Source organism: Mirounga angustirostris, unplaced genomic scaffold, assembly GCF_029215605.1.
Source record: "Mirounga angustirostris isolate CCGP_5_RB_7025 unplaced genomic scaffold, mMirAng1.0.hap1 SCAF_15, whole genome shotgun sequence".
NCBI classification, from domain to species: Eukaryota; Metazoa; Chordata; class Mammalia; order Carnivora; family Phocidae; genus Mirounga; species Mirounga angustirostris.
The window spans coordinates 82,139,886-82,160,499 of NW_026991723.1; the positions used below are offsets into that span (position 1 = coordinate 82,139,886).

Genomic DNA, 20,614 nt, shown 5'->3' on the forward strand with positions numbered 1-20,614 from the left:
AGTTTTAATGTGAAATTTCTGGCTTTAATGGGCAGTTCTTCTGGGGCAATGACATATTATCTCATTAGTTCTTAATTGTAGACCTAAGTGTAACTTTTAGGTTTTTACTTGGTATTCATGTCAACAAAATACTAAAATGAAAGTAACCCTCCATTACCATTTCTTTCAGATTCTGAAGGGTCAAGTCCTTTCACACCAGCTGCTGATGAGGACAGTGTAGTTTTTAGCAAACTAACTTATTTAGGCTGTGCCTCAGTAAATGCTCCCAGGAGTGAAGTGGAAGCCTTAAGGATGATGTCCATCTTAAGAAGCCAGTGTCAGATTTCACTAGATGTAACCCTGTCAGTGCCGAATGTATCTGAAGGAACTGTGAGGTAAGACCAGTTTCTTGAAATGTTCAGATCAGATTTCTGACCTATAGATTTAGAAAGAAGCGGTAGTGAACAAAATACATAATTATTTCATTCATGTAATGTTTAATTCACCTGGCACTTATGTCTTCAAGGATTGTGACCCATATGAAAATTAGTCACTCATTTGAACAGTTTTTTATATTCTTCCCCACCCTGGTTGTGTGTGGTACATTAAAATTTAAATGTTTTGGAGATAACATATTGAAAATATTTTGACCTGAAAGTATGCCTGACAATTTATATTTTCCCTGTTCCACCAGTACAGATGCTAGCTTGACACAGTAGTTCAATATGAAGTTTCATATTGAATCTAACAGAACATATTAGAATCAATAATAATAATATTGACATATCAGAATCAGCATTTTTTAAAAGATTTATTTATTTTAGAGAGAGCATGCACACACGAGTGGGGGGAGGGGCAGAGGAAGAGGGGGAGAGAATCCTCAAGTAGACTCCCCACTGAGCATGGAGCCTGATGCAGGGCTTGATCCCAGGACTCTTGAGATCATGACCTGAGCCAAAATCAAGAGTCGGACGCTTAATAGACTGAGCAACCCAGGTGCCCCTATTAATGTGAAACTTCTCATAAAATTTATTTAGTGCTCATTTCTATGTCCTTCTTAGTAGTTATTGCCCAACTGAAGTTATACTTTGTTCTGATACATTTTAATTCTGTAGACATACAAAAACCAGTTTCTCTTGCCCATATTTCCAGAGTTTTCATCAAAGTGCCTTTGAATGTGAATTAGGTCCCCTTCCTGTGTATTTCCATTATGCACAGGGACCCCTGGGCTTTCCTCATTAATGGCCCTGCCCATTTAGTGTTGAAATTGCAGTTTCTTTTCATTACTTTCATATTTGTGTCTTCAGTGTCCAGAATATAACCTGAAATATTGTAGGTATCATGTAAGTATTTGTTGAACCAATACATTTTTGAATGAATGACACACCTTTGATTTTCAGTGAATGGCATCATTTGATTTTAGTGATTATCTTTTTTTAGGTGTTAACATTTTGTACACTCTTATTTGCCATGAATCAGAAGAATATGTTTCACTCTGAGAAAGCACATCAGTTTTTTATTTTCTTAAATAATAAAGCATTAGGTCATTTTTTAGGAGGTAATGAGAAACACAGCTTTAGTGATCATTTTGGTAGTCTAATTTACCCATTGATCTAGTCTTTATTTAGGTACAGACTATATAGGAAACCTGTGTACTTATTCTTTGTCTTTCTGCTTGCCTCCTTAAAACATAAGATTATGTAGGTTTTCGTACCATGGAATTATGTAATTAATAACTTCAGGAATCCACATATGACTTTTTTTAAGAAGATTTTATTTATTTATTTGACAGAGACACAGTGAGAGAGGGAACACAAGCAGGGGGAGTGGGAGAGGGAGAAGCAGGCCTCTTGCTGAGCAGGGAGCCTGATGCGGGGCTCGATCCCAGGACCCTGAGATCATGACCTGAGCCAAAGGTAGACGCTTAACGACTGAGCCACCCAGGCGCCTCCACATATGACTTATTTATTAAGATTGGGACGCCTGGGTGGCTCAGTCATTAAGCGTCTGCCTTCGGCTCAGGTCATGTTCCCAGTGTCCTGGGATCAAGCCCCGCATCAGGCTCCCAGCTCGGCAGGAAGCCTGCTTCTCCCTCTCCCACTCCCCCTGCTTGTGTTCCCACTCTTGCTCTCTCTGTCAAATAAATTAAAAAAAACAAAAACAAAAAAACTTAAGATTAATATGATTAGCACACCAAAAGTGGTTTATATGATCTTGCTAGAAAGATGAGTCTCGAATCATAATATGGATATAGTGAAAATAGTCCATAATCTCTCTAAGCTCTTCGTAACTTTTTTCCCTGAACAGACTCTTAGATCCTCAGACAAACACTGAAATAGCAAACTACCCTATCTACAAAATCCTGTTTTGTGTCAGAGGGCATGACGGAACTCCCGAGAGTGACTGTTTTGCTTTCACTGAAAGTCATTACAATGCAGAGCTCTTCAGAATACACGTCTTCCGGTGCGAAATACAAGAAGCTGTAAGTCCTCACCAGAAAAAGTGTCTGTAAATGAAACTTCACCTGTACCCTCACTGTGTTGAAGTTAATTGTAGTATTTATTATGGTCACTTAATAAGCCAAATGAAATTCTTTGCTGTTTTATTCATTCCAGCCTGATGGGCTGAAATATAAAGAAACTAGAAGTTTGGGTAACCAGAACCTTGTTGCTAAGAGTGTCAGAGACTAAGACTGCTTCTTGATATAGGCATCTTGGTTTCAGGAGTGACACATTTCCAAACTGTTCTTTTAAAGCTAATCCTGTAGGATTTTTTTTTTTTAATTTATAATAAATATATTCAGATTGTTCCTAACAATTTTGGAAATTATTTTTCAGTCGGATTTCTTGTGTTTATAACCATTTCTTTTTTAAAACCCCTTCTCTGGCCATTTTTAGTGTTGCTTGCTTTCTAGGCCTAACAAATTATTTACCAAAAGAAATCAATGGGGGAAGATGAATTATCCCCCACCCCCAACACACACACAAAATAGGTAACCTTCAGCCTTAATAAAGGTATTTTATTTTTTCTGGTAACAGCCCGTTTTCTAACTTGTCTGTTGTAGGTAAGCCGGATACTTTACAGTTTTGCCACTGCCTTCCGCCGTTCCGCCAAGCAGACCCCACTTTCAGCAACTGCTGCACCCCAAACTCCTGACAGTGACATCTTTACCTTCTCTGTGTCTTTAGAAATAAAAGAAGATGATGGTAAAGGTTACTTTAGGTAGGGTATTTTATTCTGTTTTTTTTTTTTTTTTTCAACTTTGTATTAACATGCTGTATCTGTGGTTCAAGGGAAACTCTGGGTCACATTATATAACTTTCATGTATAAAATGATTGCTTTTATAGGTAGAGTTTTTTTATATTATAAATGATAAAGAAAAGGAAATAGGCAAATTTGCAGAGGAAAGATTTTTTTTATTTAATTTTTTTAAAATTTTAATTTCAGTATAATTAACATGCAGTGTTATATTAGTTTCAGGTACATAATACAGAGATTTAAAAACTATATACTACTCAGCACTCATCACAATAAGTGGTTTCTTAATCCCCATCACCAATTTACCCATCCCACTGACCTCCCTCCCTCTGGTAACCATCAGTTTGTTCTGTATAGTTAAGAGTCTGATTTTTGGGTTGTCTCTTTTTTCCTTTGTTCCTTTTGTTTCTTAAATTCCATGTGTAAGTGAAATCATATGGTATTTGTCTTTCTGTAATTATGGAAGCAGCCCAAGTGTCCATCAATAGATGAATGGATAAAGAAGATGTGATATATACAATGGAATATTACTCAGCCATAAAAAAGAATGAAATTGGGCGCCTGGGTGGCTCAGTTGGTTGAGCGACTGCCTTTGGCTTGGGTCGTGATCCCGGAGTCCCGGGATCGAGTCCCACATCGGGCTCCCTGCTCGGCGGGGAGTCTGCTTCTCCCTCTAACCCTACCCTTGCGTTCTCTCTCTCACTCTCTCTCTCTCTCTCTCAAATAAAAAAAAAAAAAAAAAGAATGAAATCTTGTCATTTGCAATAGCATGGATGAGGTTATAATGCTAAGTGAAATAAGTCAGTCAGAAAAAAGCTGATTTCTTTCTTTTCATTTTTTTATATTTTTTTTATGGCTAAGTAATATTCCATGGTATGCATTGCATTTGTGTGTATACACACACACCCCACATCTTCTTTATCCATTCATCTACTGATGGGCACTTGGGCTGCTTTCCTGATTGGGCTATTTAAATAATGCTGCAGTAGACATAGGGGTGCATGTATCTTTTGGAATTAATGTTTTCATATTCTTTGGGTAAATACCCAGTAGGGAAATTACTTGATCATAAGGTAGTTCTATTTTCCACAGTGGCTGCACCAGTTTGCATTACCCCCAGTAGTGCACCAGGGTTCCTTTTTCTCCACATCCTCACCAACACTTGTTATTTCTTGTCTTTTTTGATACTAGCCATTCTGACAGGTGTGAGGTGGTATCTTATTGTGGTTTTGATTTGCATTTCCCCAATGATGAGTAATGTTGAGCATCTATCTTTTCATGTGTCTGTTGGCCATCTGTATGTCATCTTTGAAGAAATGTCTTTTCATGTTTTCTGTCCTTTTTTAAATTGGATTATTTGTTTTTTGGGTGTTGAGTTGTGTAAGTTTTTTTTTTTTTTTTTAAGATTTTATTTAATTTGTCAGAGAGCGAGCACACAAGCAGGAGCAGCAGCAGGCAGAGGGAGAAGCAGGCCCCCCCACCGAGGAGGGAGCCCGATGCGGGACTCAATCCCAGGACCCTGGGATCATGACCTGAGCCAAAGGCAGACGCTTAACGACTGAGCCACCCAGGCATCCTGTATAATTTCTTTATATACTTTGGATACAAACCCTTTATTGGATATATCATTTGCAGATATCTTCTCCAGTTCAGAAGGTTGGCTTTTAGTTTTGTTGATTGTTTCCTTTACTGTGCAGAAGCTTTTTATTTTGATGTAGTCACAATAGTTTATTTTTGCTTTTGTTTCCCTTGCCTTAGGGGACATATCTAGAAAAATATTGCTATGACCAGTGTCAGAGAAGTTACTACCTGTGCTCTCTTCTAGGATTTTTACGGTTTCAGGTCTCACATTTAGGTCTTTAATCTATTTTGAGTTTATTTTTGTGTATGGTTTAAGAAGGTGGTCCAGTTTCATTGTTTTGAATGTTGCTGTCCAGTTTTCCCAACACCATTTGTTGAAGAGATGGTCTTTTTCCCATTGTATATTCATTACTCCTTGTCCAAGGTTAATTGACATATAATTATGGGTTTATTTCTGGGCTCTCTATTCTTTTCCATTGATCTATGTGCCTGTTTTTGTGCCAGTACCATACTGTTTTGCTTACAGCAGCTTTGTCATACATTTTGAAATCCATGATTTTGATACCTTCACTTTTGTTCTCCTTTTTTGAGATTGCTTTGGCTAATTTAGAGTTTTTTGTGATGCCGTACAAATTTTAGGATTATTTGTTGTAGTTCTGTGAAAAATGCTGTTGGTATTTTGATAGAGATTGCATTAAATCTGTAGATTGCTTTGGGTAATATGGACATGTTCTCTCAATCCATGAGCATGGAATATCTTTGTTTATTTGTGTTATCTTCAGAGCATAGGTCTTTCACTGCTTTGGTATTTTACTGTTCCTGGTGCAGTTGTAAATGGCGCTGTTTTCTTAATTTCTCTCTTCAAGAGGCAAGATTTGAAGAATTTTAAAGCTATTAAATTCTTTCGTGTGGGGAAATATGTCACGTTACTTTGTTCTTCTAGACTCAAAGTAACTGGCCGACTGCTGATATGAAATATGACAGAAGCTAAGCCCGCTGGATTTGTAGCTGGTTAATTTGTTTTAATAATCTAAAGATCTTAAGGCTGTTGACATCAGGTTTTCCATTATAGTTTATCTGAACACATTGGGGATGAGGAGAAATGAGGTCTGTGTCTGAAGTCTTAACCTTGCATATAGGGTCAGAAATAACTGGTTTGGGCTTTTAAGTAAAATGGTACTTCTTTTGAGTAGTGGAAAGAACCCTAGAATAGAAATAAAGACTTAGATTTAGTTAATTATTGCTGCTATTAACACTGTGAACTTTTCCAAGTTTCTTTATATTTCCTGGCAGTAGTTCCCTTACTTAGAAAATAAGCTGGCTAAACTCTTAAAGTGTTTCTAACGTTAAAATACTACGGTCACAAGATGATTGGTTTTTTTGTTTTGTTTTTAACCCATATCACACATTAGGTGCTTCTTGGATCATAATTGACAGTTGCATATTCAAAGTTTCCTTCATGATTACCTCATAAAATGGGTAAAATAAAATAGCATTAAAATATGGGTGATTTCTACTATTTTCCTTTCATATTAGCAGAATGATGACTGGTTTATTTATTTGAACAACTGAGAACTCTTGGTCTCCCTGCAAAAACTTTTGGAATTCTCATGCCATCTGGTGGCCGATTTCATGTACAATGCAGCTTCAGCTTTGATTTGTGCACTGAAGTATTAGACACTATGTCTGTGCCCTCTCATCAGCTGTATTTCTGTTCTCACAGCAACTGTTGGGATGTGCTGGTTCCCACAGTATGTATGCCTGCCCCAGGAAGTGGAAATTATAATCTGTAAAGTTTGTAAGAATTTTTTTCCTTTTTAAGGAGCAAAAGTTTCTTTAAACTGCATTTTTCCCCTTTAGTAAACAAATTTATGTAGATCCCGTTTATAAATTTCAATTACAAATAGGAACGATGTCTAAGATCTCTCAGAAGCACTAGAACTAGTTCTCTTGCTTCTGAACTCAGGCATGTTCAAGGTAGAATGATCGTAATCACAAACATCCCTGTTCTGTTCACCTTCATACCAAGGAAATGCTATACAGAAAATCCCTAGATGGTCATTTTGCTTTTCACATTTGTCAGGGCTTTGTTCTTTTTTTGTTACATGGTTTTATTGAATTTGTAGTTTATAGTAGAAAATAGTGTTTTGTGCCCTTTTTATAGTGATGAACTTACTGAAAAGTAAGCCTCTCTTTATCAAATTTGAACTGGCCAAATGCAGTTGTTTTTTTCCAGTGATTCTGTAATATGTCCAGGAATTTATTTTGCAGAAACATCATCGAGGTACTTAAAGAATTATCAAGATGGATGTTCCCCTTTAATACTGTTTATAATAACAAAATTAAAAAGTGGAAATTAAATGTTCACCAGAATAATTAAAATATGCATTTCACAATATATACAAATGTCAAAGCATTGTTATTCACCTCAAATTAATATAATGTTGTATGTTTGTTGTATTTCATTAAGAACATGATACAGTGATGTACCATATGATTTAGCACCTATCCAAAAAATACAGGTATATGTAAGTAACCATAGCACAAGATAGATTGTGGTTTTACTCTAACGTAAATACAAAGTGTTGTGACAAGAATTAATGCTCTTCTTTTCATCCTTGAAAAAGTATAATTCTTACATTATTAATGTTAGAAACCTACTTTCAATTTAGCCCTTAGGAAGGTGGAGCATTTTCATTTATACCATTCAAAGCACTTTTTTGTCTTATTTATTCTACCATATAACTCTATTAGGTATGCTGGGTATTTGATACTTGTTTTATAGGTAAAGAAGCCCAGGGATGTTAAGCCTGGATCTCAGTATTGTAATTTATATAGTAGGAAGTCAATGGAAAATTATTGGGGTGGATCTATTCAATGATACGATGACAAGACTAGAAATATAATCTAAACTCCCTGACAGCAGTGAAGTGAACTTCACTGCTTACAGTCTCCACTCTACTTCCTGTTAATGTGGCTTTTCCTTGTACTTCAGCATTAGGACACCAGAGAGAACTGTATATCTGTTGTTGTTTTAAATACTGCTAAGAGATGGGATTATATTTATTTCTGTGTCAGCATCCGCGGAACATAAAGACTAGTGTATCTGTTACCAGTTGAAAATTGAGACCTGTCTATATCCTTATAGGTGAAAATTCTGTCAGTTATAAATATTTAAGTTTGGTTTGCAGAAGTTTTCTTTGCGAATGTTTGTCATTTCCAGACTCCTTTGCTAAGATTCTTTGGTTTTCTTTTCTTTTCTCTCTCTCTTTTTTTTTTAAGATTTTATTTTAAAGTAATCTCTGTACCCAACATGGGGCTCGAACTTACAACCCTGAGATCAAGAGTCACATGCTCCACTAACTGAGCCAGCCAGGCACCCTGACTCTTTGATTTTCTTATCTTAGTTTCATAGAGTGTTTTTGAATTGGTTACTCTATAAGTACAGATGGTCTTCAAACTAATTTTATTTTTTTAAAAAAACAAAAAACAGAAAACTAATTTAATTTTTCAGAGCCACTTTTTAGTTTGAGTAGGTACCTAGAACTCTCATGTAGTCTTTTATAGTATCTTTTAATGGTTTTGCTACCATTATTTTAAAGTTGTACAGTATGAAGACATAATTTGTATTTGCTGCATGTTGGCTGATTGCCATTGGCAGATGTTTGCTTTTGAGAACAAAGGAGCCAGAGAAAGTGGTGTGTGGGAGAGTAGGGGATTATTTTGGTAAACTCTAATTTTAAGAATATTTTCAACTTTTTTCTTAAGGTGATGTTTAAGTATATCATTAGTATTATTTTTATAGTTATTGCACATGTGAATAAGAAGGTTATCACTGCTTAAGGGAAGCATTAAGCAACAGCTTACTGTTGGCCTTATTTTCCTTATCTCTATTATTTTTTGAAGGTACCTTTTTTGGAATTCAAAGGATGTATGATTAAGTATTTTTTCTTTATTACATATTTAAACAAATAAGGCAATAAATATTTGTAAAAAAAAAAGTGACTAAATTGAAAGGAAAGAAAACTAATGTTTTTTTGAGTGCTTATGTGCTAGATGCCATGCTAAGTGCTTTACAGATATCTAACTTAATTTCACAACAACAGAAAATTAAATTATATCACATTTTAGGGAGCATATGAGTTTTTTCTAGCTCTTATAAATTGTTTAGTGGATTACATACAGTAGTGATAATATTTTCACATCAAGAGGTAGATGATGATTTTTAAATTTCTGTGATGACTTGAAAACCAGGCATACAAAAGAACCCTAGATTCAAGAGAGGTTGTTTCTAGTATATGTCACAAGAAAATACTTTGCAAAATTAATGAAACATGTTGTTCTACAGTGCAGTTCCTAAAGAGAAGGACAGACAGTGCTTTAAACTTCGCCAAGGAACTGATAAGAAGATTGTCATCTATGTGCAACAAACAACTAATAAAGAACTGGCCATTGAAAGGTAAACATTTTTAGTAAATTCAGCTTAAATATAAATTCTCATTTTTATCAATCCAGTGGAGTAACCATATACTATATTCAAAAATATATTTGCAAAAATTTTGTCCTCTGGGGAATTCTTTTGGTTATTGAAGTGAATACTTAGTTCACTTTGAATTAGCTCCCATAAATCATCAGCTAATATGCTGCCTTCAACTATGTGATAATAAAAGACAAGAGAATTTGTTTCTGTAAGTAAAAGAAGTAAGGTTGTTTGAGCAATGCTAATTTATTGATAATTTTAATGTGTCCTTTATCCATCAGTAAGAATTTTAAATGACCTAGTTTACACGTCTTTTTTCTGTTATCTTTCTTCCAAATTTATGCCTGTTCTTTCTTTGCAGGTGTTTTGGTCTTCTCCTTAGCCCAGGAAAAGATGTACGAAATAGTGACATGCACTTGTTAGATTTGGTAAGGATTGCTTTTCTTTTTAAGGTTATACACTATTTCCTTGATAAAGGTTTCACTTTATCTCACTTGAATCTGATGGTAAAGCACTTTTGTGAAGGTGTTCTTGTGAGCTATAATAGCAATAAACAAAGATAAAGAATTTCCTTATTTCTGACTTGATATTTACTAGTCTGACCCTAAACCTATTTAGTCTCAGCCTCGGTTTCTTCACTGTATAATGGTGAATAATCCTTGTTTATAATTTAAGGTTGAAGTTGGAATCAAAGAGAGAGTTTGTGAGGGAAGTGTTTACAAACTATCATGAGTTTTTTAAAAGTAGGTGGTATTAGTATTGTTGCTATTATGTGAAAATCTTTATTTTCAAAACTAAAATTTATGTGATAATTATGCACTTGACAGAAGAATTCAGCATAGATTCAGGTGGTAAATTTCTCTAAATTTGTAGAATTTGATATGATTTGTAAGCATTTACTTTATAATTTTCCAGGAGCAATTGCATAAATAATTGGCACATCTTTAATTTTAATACTTGCAGTCGTCTCATTCACATATATTTCTACTTTTTAAAAAATATCTGACCCTCTTTCATATTTTTACATTTTCGTGACTCCTGTTTTTTAAAGGCAGCAAAATGGGAGCTAGCTGTTGTTCCTTTATTTTGGCATTAATGTTTGTTTTTACTATTTTCTTTAGGAATCTATGGGCAAAAGTTCGGATGGAAAGTCCTATGTTATCACTGGGAGCTGGAATCCAAAATCTCTACCTTTTCAAGTTGTAAATGAAGAAACTCCTAAAGGTGATGCAGATTATTGATACAATGAACAGAAATTTTGGTCCCAAAAAGATACCCAGGCCTTAGGACCACTTATTTGACAAATATCAGTGTTTTTTAATTCTGGTGAAACCAAAGGATTTGTGTAGGTCTTTGAGTTTATTATTAAATTTGACCTTGTATTAACAAAGTATCATTTTTCCCCACTTATTTTTCCCTCCTCAATTTTTCACTTCCCTGCTTCCTTTTCTATTCATGTACTTATTTATATACAGAATTCTAAATTTTATTTTTAACATATGCACATATGGATATAGAGGGGAAAGTAAAAATTGACCATAGTCCTCAGGGCCCCACCCCAAGAGGACCATTGTGACCAGTTTCATATGTAGCTTTTCAGATATTTTGTGCAGAAACCACCTTTTTCAAGTTTTTTCCTACTCTTCCTGAATGCCATTTAGTGGCTGTATAATATTCTATCCTGAAAATGTAACATTATTTGCTTAACTAGTGCCTCCTGTTGAGCATTTATTTTTTTTTCCCCTTCATTTTTTCTTTTTACTCATAGCACTATAGATAAATGGATAAGTTAGCCAAGATTTTAAAAGTTGAGAATTCCCAGTGTTGGTGAGAGTGGCATGAAGAGGCCATATGCCACTTTTGCAGATCAGTCTGACAGAACATTTCATAAACTTTTATGTAATGCTGTCACTAATTCCAAGGAGTCTACCCAAGCAAAGAATTCTCAATACAGAAAAAGTTTTCAAAACAGCAATTTATCTGATTATTTTAGATTTTGATTTAATTAATGGATCACCTTAAGCTATCTTGAAAGTTTTTGAGAAAAGTAATTACTTTTACATTAATTGTATGAGCAAAGATACTTCCATTTTTTTATTTGCTTCTCCCCCCCCTCTCTCTCTAGATAAAGTGCTGTTTATGACCACAGCTGTTGATTTGGTAATAACAGAAGTACAGGAGCCTGTTCGATTTCTCATAGAGACAAAAGTCCGTGTTTGCTCACCTAATGAAAGATTATTCTGGCCCTTCAGCAAACGTAGTACTACTGAAAATTTCTTTTTGAAACTAAAACAGGTACTACACTTTTCTATAAATATGGGAGGGTGGTATAGATAAGAAAGGAGAAACTATTTTTGAGGCTGATTTATCATCAAGCTATCACTTATATCTTTAAACAGTCATGTGTATTTTAAACATATTAAGAGGAAAAATTGTCTTCCATTTTTCCCCACGTATTTATCATTTTTCTTGCTCTTCATTTCTTCCTCAAGAACCAGGTTCCTGTCTGATCTTACTTGCCTTCAATCTGAAGAACTTATTTTAACATTTCTTTTAGTGTCGATCTACTGAAGTCATTAACTCTTAGACTTCTTTATCTGAAAATGTTTTTATTTCACCCTCATTACACTGGGATATTTTCACTGGCTGTAAGATTCTGGGTTGACATTTTTTTTCTTCTGGCACTTTAGAGATGTCCTCTCACAGTCGCCTGGCTCTCATTGTTTCCCATGTGAAGTCAGCATGCATTTATTGATATTGTTTCTCTGTATGGAATGAGTCATTGTTTCCTGGCTGCTTTTAAAATTATTTTTTATCTTTGGTTTTCAGACATTTAAATATGATGGGCCTTAGGCATGGTATTCTTTGTCTTCCTTGTGATTTGCTGAGCCTCTTAAATTTTTTTTTATTTATTTGACACAGAGAGAGAGGGAGGGAGGGGGCATACAGGCAGGAGAAGCCGGAGAGGGAGAAGCAGGCTCCCCCCTGAGCAGGGAGCCTGATGCGGGGCTGGATCCCAGGAGCCTGAGCTGAAGGCAGATGCTTAACCTACTGAGCCACCCAGGTGCCCCTGAGCTTCTTGAATTTTTAAATTTTGTTTAAATATTTGTTTTGTTTTGTTTTGACCAATTTTGAGGAAAATCTGCTTTGTTATTCCTTTCAACCTTTTTTCCTGCCCCATCTCTCTTTTCTCTCATAGGATTCCAGTTACATATATTTTAGTCCTTTTGATATTATCCCGCAGATCTCTAAGGCTCTGTTTTTAATTAAATAATTTTTTTTCTGTTTTTTTCTTCAGGTGGGATATCATTTTAACTCTCTTTTGACATGTCTTAAAGCTGGCTTGCCCCTTTCTTTTATCATCCCCAATTTTCTGTTAAGTCCATTCAATGAATTTTTTTTTTAATTTCAGATCTTGTACTTTTTATTTCTAGAATGCCCATTTGGTTCTTTTTTTTATAGTTTCTATTTTCTTATGAGATTTCCTCTTTGTTTTTTCAAGAAGATTTTCTCTTACATCCTTGAGCATAATTATAATATTGCTACTTTAAAAATCCTTAACTGCTAATTCTAATGTCTGGTGAGTCACATTGTCCTCTTTCTTTGTCTAGCAATTTTGGATTATATGTTAGACATTTTTAATAATAGATTATTATAGTCTATTATGTTATGGTCTCTTCTGAGTATCAGTTTAAAAAAAAAAATCTGTCAGTTAATTTGGTCAAATTCCATACTCTATTTTACTTGTGGTGGGCAATAGATGAAATTTGTTTCCTTTTAGCTTTTCTTGGCCTCAGATGCCCACTACTTTTCCTTTCTTTTGCTTTCCTTTGTATCAAAACTTCTTGAAAAAAAAATCAAGTCCATAGTGACCTAAATTGCTAAATCTAGTGGTCAGTCTGAGTCTTCATAGTCCTTGGCCTTTGAGCAGTATATAATACGGATGATCACTCCCCCCTTCCTTACCCTCTTTCACTTAGCCTTCAGGACATCTCAAATTTACCTCACCCCCCCACCAATCCCTAGAATGCTCTCCTTACCTGTCTTTACTGTCTCAGTTCATGGACATCTTCTCTTAATTGTTGCTGAGGCCAAGAATTTTACTTTCATTTTTCACATCCTATATCCAGTCAGTCAGGAAATTCTATTTACTTTCAAAATCTATTTAGACTCTGGCTGCTGCTTAGCACTTAGATTACACTAACCTCATCTGAATTGTCACCTTTACCTGAGCTACTGTAGTAGCCTCTTCACATCTCCCTGTTTCTTTTTTTGCCCCCCCCTTCATATATTCTCAACACAGCAGCCTAAGATCAAATCAGATCACTTTTCTGCTCATAACTCTTTAAACCTATTCTGTGTAAAAGCCAGAGTCCTTTTCGGTGGCTTCTAAGACCCTATGTGATCTACTGCCTGTTATACCATCAACTAATTTCTCTCTTACCGCTCTTCTTCCTTGCTTCTTCTGCTCTAGCCATGTTCTCGGGGCCTTCGCTATTAACTGTTTCTTCTGCCTTAATGCTCTTCCCATTTCCCACTTGCTATTATTCATCTCTTTCAGGTCCTCATCTTCTTCAAATCTGTGCTCAGATTGACATCTTAATAATGCCTGACTGCCACATGTAACACTGCAGTTTGTCTGCTCTTAACTTTCAGGATATCACATAATATACTTAATTTTATTTTGCTTATTATCTATTTTCTCTGTTAGAAACCTCTACTAAGGCAGTAGAGGTTCCTGATCTGCCTTGTTCACTGATTTATCCCAAGCATCTAAAACATAGTAGTTCTCTATAAATAGTTGTTGAATTGATTTTATTGACATGTAACTTCAGTCTTGAGTTTTACAAAATTACAGTGTTGCTTGTGGATTTACTTGAGTATACTTTCTGATAGCAATAAATATTTTAGTTCCAGTGTATCCAAGTTAGCTCTTTTGGTTATAGTTAGAAAAAGGTGGCAAACAGAACAGGAATAGAGATTTCTCTTCAGTGTTGTCTTAGGAGACAGAAAGTAAACCTGGGCCCTAGCACTGTTCTCCCAGCTCTTCACTGTGGCAGCAGAAAAGGATTAGCATAGGCTTATCAACTAGAAGTTGGCTTTGGAATCAGAGTATATGGATATTACCACTGACTAGCAAGTACCTTCAACTCTGTGAGCCTGTTTACTCAGCTGTAAAATGGCAGTGATTGAATCTTCCTCATAGTGTTATTTGATATTGAGAAACTATATAACACATTTGGCATATAGTATGTTCTTCATACATTTTACCTGTTATTGAGAGGGACTGTGGAACCTAAGTGGGGCAGAGAAAGAATAAAAAATATTAAGTCATTGAGATGCCTGGGTGGCTCAGTCAGTTGGGCATCCGACTCGATCTCAGCTTGGGTCTTGATCTTAGGGTTGTGAGTTCGGGTCTCCACTCTGGGCGTGGAGCCTACTTAAAAAAAAAATACTAAGTTATGAAATCAAAACAACATTGATTATTATTAGTGGATTAGTCCCAGAAGAAGAACACTTCAGAAAGAAAACCAATTTACAGGTGGTATTTTAAAAATTTAGGGAGTAGGGATGATTCTTAAGTGTCTAGAGTAAGAGATGATAAATAGAAATTAATTCTATAATAATTTTAGAACAAATTTATATGTAAGAAAACATATTCTCTTTAGAGTTCTGTCTCTTTAATCTTAGTGAACATAAATAAGATTCTTCTGATCTTGCTTTCCCTTTAGGTCTTATACAACCTTATATTCAAAGACTGCATGAGTTTACAGGAATATTACTTATGTGGTTTGGTCTAATATAATGTATCTTAAGTAGGCTAATAAATGACTTAGGCAGAGTAAAGTAGCCAGAAACACATATACCTGAGACCTAGCCCAATAGACTACTCTAGAATCTCTGTTAAGGTTACAAGCTAAACATAGGCCAAGTTGTCAATATTTTCTTTGCAAAAAGCAGAAGTTTATATGTGGAAGCTAGGGAGGAGAGCAGGGAATTCCTGAGAATCTTTCATTTTTTTTCCTTATTTGGGTAAGTCTTATTTTGGGGGGGAGGAGTTTTGTGAGGGGTGGGGAATGGGAAAGAAGAGAGAGAGTGTGAAGAATTTGAGCAGCTTGTCGCTGTCTTAGTGCACTTAGAGCACTGTTAATCTCATTTCTTGTAACATAATAAACTAAGTTTATTCCCTCCTTTACATTCATGGCATTAAAAAGTAATAGCTACAGTGGTTGAGAGCCTACTGTGGCCATCACTGTACAAGCTACCTTGACTTTTTCTGTCTTATATAATTTTTATAGTGAACCAATGAGGATAGTATTTTCAGTTTTATAGATCCAGAGATGTACAATCAATTTTATGGAATGTTGTGTGAACAAGATGCATACCTGAGCTTTCTCAGCTTTCTCAGTCAGGATTCTTTCCGTAGAAACATCCTCCCTTTGTCTGTCTTTCTGTAAGAGTATTTTTAGGATTTACTTAAATTAAGGAGAATTTAAAATTTTAACCCTTTTGCAGTTCTCATCAGACTGAAAAGGAAACAGTGGTGCAGACCAAATTTTTAAAATATATAGCATATAGTTTTTGTTGTTGTCAGTATGGGAAAATAATTATAGAAAAATTTTTAATACGTGTTTAAAAATTGATTGTTTCTCCTATCACTAAAATTACCTGATGACTCAGTAACTCCTCTTAAGCATGGAAGCCTTCCCAACTGTGAGTATTATTATATTAAGATGGCATCATATTAGAGAAGAAACTTTTAAAATTAGTGGGGAAAGAGGCACCTGGGTGGCTTAGTCGGTTAAACGTCTGACTCTTGGTCTCAGCTCAGGTCTTGATCTCAGGGTCGTGAGTTTAAGTCCTACACTGGGCGTGGAGCCTACTTAAAAAAAAAAATAATGCAGAAATAATTGTTTTCTTGGATTTAAATATTTAGAATATTGTTTACTAAAAGAGAAAGAAACTGGTCTGAAGACTAGGTTTTCCAACAGTAATGTAAAGTGAATTTAAGACCAGCTAAGCATTCTTAAAACTATAGAATTACAGAATTTTATTGCCAAAGAGATTCTAGGTGTCTTAGAATCTTTTTTGAAATTATTTTATAAATGAAGCTGATGTCCACAAGATGAAGTATGCGGCCAACATCACATAGACAAGTTATTAGTATGACCATATTAGAAACCTGAGCCTCTTATTTCTCTTTGGGGTGTGTGTGTGCGCGTGTGCATGCCTGCATACACAGGCATACGCACACATATGCAGTAAACCACTGAACCTCTCAAGGTGAAAAATATGGAAATGCTTTCTGTACTGGAGATCTTCAACTGCTAAATCAGGGGGCACATGATATCATGTGGTATTCCGCTGTTCCTGGGAAGTGTGATCACTGGGTTAAGGTGGTGACCACTGGATTTCTCCTTTGTAAAAGTAGTTTTTGCATTTAGCAAGTAATATTTGGGGTGGTTCTTTGGCAACTTCCAAATACCCTGTTCCTCAACAACTTTCTAACTAATGGTTTTAGCATCCTTTAGCATTGATGATCCTTCAGTCAGTTGAGTTCATTCACATATTTTCAATAGTAATTTCACATTACAGTTTTCTTCTTTTACATTTATATATGTTTCTAATATTGAATATCTTAAATACAATAACCACAATATATTTATTTGCTTTATCCTACTTTATCAAAGAATTTAAAAATAACAGTATTGCAGGAAATACCCTTAATACAGATCTTTCTTTTATTGCTCCTAGCAAATATATAACAAAATCTTTATAAACTTGTAAAATGTTAAGAAAAGGTACTATTATATTTGTTTTTGAAATACAGATTTTAATTACTTAAAATTTCAGTGAGGAGAAGCATATATTAATACAATTAATGATGGGGTAATTAAGCATTCATTAATAAACTTGTACCATTTCTTTTTTTTTTTTTTTTAAAGATTTTATTTATTTATTTGATAGAGAGATAGACAGAAGAGCACAAGCAGAGGGAGTGGCAGAGGGAGAGGGAGAAGCAGGCTCTGCACTGAGCAGGGAACCCGATGCGGGACTCGATCCCAGGACCCTGAGATCATGACCTGAGCCGAAGGCAGACGCTTAACCATCTGAGCCACCCAGGCGCCCAAACTTGTACCATTTCTAAAATACAGATGATGCAATCTGTGTACAACTTACATTGTACAAACTTCTTTTAATTGGAAATAAGACCCATATTTTCATATCAGTATATAAAAATCAATATGTAAACCTCTAAATGAAAAGGTTTTCAGAATATTTAGCATATTCTGAACTTTTCTATAGGTGCTTAAATTTGGGGGAAAACGTTTATTAATATAACTGTAATATGTAGGTATAACATAAAAATGGATGTATATAATATGAAATTGGGTCAGTATAGTTTCAAATTTCCATTTGTTGATATTCATTCAAAAAAAGTCAGTATTGCAATTAATAAACTATTGAGTGAAGTTTAAGATTTTATGGAACTTTTTTCCCCTTTGAACATGTTCCAGTATGATTATAAAATGAGTATTGTGTTCAAAAGTTAATTGGAAAAAAAAAAATTTTTCATTATAGTTACGTTACCATTTGACATATATCTAGGTTCATTTGTTTCCATATTTTCAATTTGGGGACTTTGGATCTTTTATTTGGTTTAATTTTTTGAATATTTAAAATATATACAGTGGTACAAACGTCAAGATTATGTAAAAATGTACTCAGAAGTCTTAACTTTCATTCATGTTTCTCCATCCAAACCCATAGGTAACCATTATTAGTGGTTTCTGGGTTATCGTCCCAATGTTTCTTTTTGGGAAAATAGTAAAATACTCCTATGTATTTTTAACTCCCCCCCCCCTTTCTTTTAAAGATTTATTTATTTAACAGAGAGAGACACAGAGAGGGAACACAAGCAGGGGGAGTGGGAGAGGGAGAAGCAGGCTTCCTGCTGAGCACGGAGCCCGATGTGGGGCTCGATCCCAGGACCCTGAGATCTTGACCTGAGCCGAAGGCAGACGCTTAATGACTGAACCACCCAGGCACCCCTTTAACTCCCTTTTTTAAATACAAACTAGCCTGTGTACCGTCCTGCACCTTGCTTTTTTAACTTACTATATCTTGCAGATCATTCCACATCATTTCATAGAGATCTTCCTCATTCTTAATGGCTACATAGTACTTTGTTGTTTGGATGAATCATGATTTATGATTTTTTAAGTGTCTTCTATTGATGGATTTTTGGATTTTTTTAAATCATTTGCTATTCCAGATAATGTTGTAGTATAGAACTTTGTGCATATGTTTTGATTTAATGAAAGTGCATCTTAGGGTAGATAATTTTGCATATGTAATTTTGTTATATTTGCCAAATTTCCCTTTCTCACTGTTGTAATCATAGAGATGAACAGGATATGAGAGTACCTGTTTTTCCACAGGCTTGTCAAGAGTATGTTGCCAAACTTAAGGATCTGATGGTAGTCTTAATTTATCCTTTGATGAATGAAAACAAGCCTTTTTTCATATATTTCATGGTGACTTTACTTTCCTTTTCTCTGAACTATCCTTCATATCTTTGGCTTTTTGGTTTTGGCCTTTTTCCTTTTAGTTTTTTGGAAGCTCTTTCTGTATTTGAGAGATTAACCCTTTGAGATATAAATTGCAAATATTTCTCCTGGTTTGTCACTTGTCTTGTAACTTAAATTATGATGAATCTTTTCAGCTTTTTTTGCCATATGGTTATATTTTTAGGTACTTGAATTTATCAAGGTTTTCCCTTTAAAGCTTCTGGATTTTGAGTCATAATTAGAAATACTTTCCCTACACCCAATAATAAAGAAATTTACACACTTTCTTCTATTATATGGTTTTGTTTTTCTACTTTTAGATTTGATTCATTAGTGTTTTATTCTGATGTATGGTGTAAAGTATGGGTCTGATTTAATCTTTTTCCAAATGGCCATCTACTTGTCCCAAAGCCATTTATTGAATAGTCTAACTTTTCCCCCAGTGATTTGAAATGCCACTTTTTATCATATATCACATTTTCTTTCATGTTTGGACTTTATTCGGGCTTTTATGTTCTCTTTCATGGGTTTTTAGGTTACTCATGCACCAATATCACACTTTTAATTATGTAGACTTTATAATATGTTTTAATACCTGATAGGGCTACCTTACCTCCCCAGTTCTTTTGTGGATTTTGCCGGATATTCTTATTTTTCATGTAAACTTTAGATTTAGCTTCTGTAGCTCTGGGAAAAAATTGGTATTTTTACTAAGGAGAATTGACATCTTTATTATGTTCAGTCATCTAAGACATTTATTCAAGTCTGTGTTTTTCAAGAGTGATTTTTCAAAAGTTTTTTATTACAGAAAATTCAAACACACAGAAATAAAAATAATAGTATAATCAACCCCCATGTACTATTTCCCAGCTTCAACAATGTATATCATTTTTAATAGCTGGCATTCTTATAAGCAGGGTTCAGTTCGCGACTATGTTTATCTGACTTCAAAAGGCAGTTTTAGTATGGTCAGTATAACTCACAGAAGAGTTTCTAGGTGAGCTGCAATGGTTATCACATTTATATAGTCTCTGAGAATTTTTTTTTTAAGTAAAGAGCTGTTGATCTTTGAACTCTTCTAGATAGTAATTAACTGTTTCAGAGAGTAATTTGTAACAATGAAAAAAGGAAGTCCTATTCCCTATCAAAGTGTAATACTTAAAAGTTAAACATAATTATAAATTTAGAATGAACCTATGTCATAGATTTTAATTCAATTCATTAAGTATTGAGGGAGCCAGTAAGATGGTAAAACTGGCTCTACGTATTTGAGGAAATTGAGTTGATACAGTCCTTTAAAAAAAATAATAATGTTAGAACAAGATTGCTAGGTCAGAAATAAAACTGGCTAATGTCTTAAAGGTAAGTTTGGGTTATCTTTTCTACTGGACAGAAATCATTTGCCTATCTATTGGACACAAATCTATAGGTTAATATATAACTTCATAGAGTCTGGGTCTTTAATAGTAAGTAGCTAAGTCAGAATTGTTTATTCATCTAGAAAATTAATCCTTAGGTGGACATGTTAAAACAAAGTTGGCAAACTAGAGTATGTGGGTCGGGCGCCTGGGTGGCTCAGTTGGTTGAGGGACTGCCTTCGGCTCAGGTCATGGTCCCGGAGTCCTGGGATCGAGTCCCGCGTCGGGCTCCCGGCTCAGCAGGGAGCCTGCTTCTCCCTCTGACCCTCTCCCCTCTCATGCTGTTTCTCTCTCTCTCTCTCTCTCAAATAAATAAATAATAAAA

At 34.9% G+C, this 20,614-nt stretch overlaps 1 protein-coding gene across 12 annotated transcripts in view; it reads left to right on the forward strand.

Annotated features, from left to right (window-relative positions):
- The window catches only part of RABGAP1 (RAB GTPase activating protein 1), a 158,905-nt gene that overhangs the window by 47,302 nt on the left and 90,989 nt on the right, over positions 1 to 20,614 (forward strand). For 11 of the 12 annotated variants that reach the window (XR_010407827.1, XR_010407826.1, XR_006792209.3 and 8 more), the window contains 7 exons: positions 170 to 374; positions 2,287 to 2,461; positions 3,044 to 3,201; positions 9,168 to 9,278; positions 9,661 to 9,727; positions 10,421 to 10,523; positions 11,425 to 11,594. Coding sequence is in view for 9 of the 12 variants with exons in the window: in XM_045883098.3 (XP_045739054.2) it covers positions 170 to 374; positions 2,287 to 2,461; positions 3,044 to 3,201; positions 9,168 to 9,278; positions 9,661 to 9,727; positions 10,421 to 10,523; positions 11,425 to 11,594 (989 nt within the window). In the remaining 3 variants the exon portion in view is untranslated. Of the gene's footprint in view, positions 1 to 169; positions 375 to 2,286; positions 2,462 to 3,043; positions 3,202 to 9,167; positions 9,279 to 9,660; positions 9,728 to 10,420; positions 10,524 to 11,424; positions 11,595 to 20,614 lie in introns of those variants that run through there. The other variant, XM_064579839.1, reaches the window with a different exon arrangement.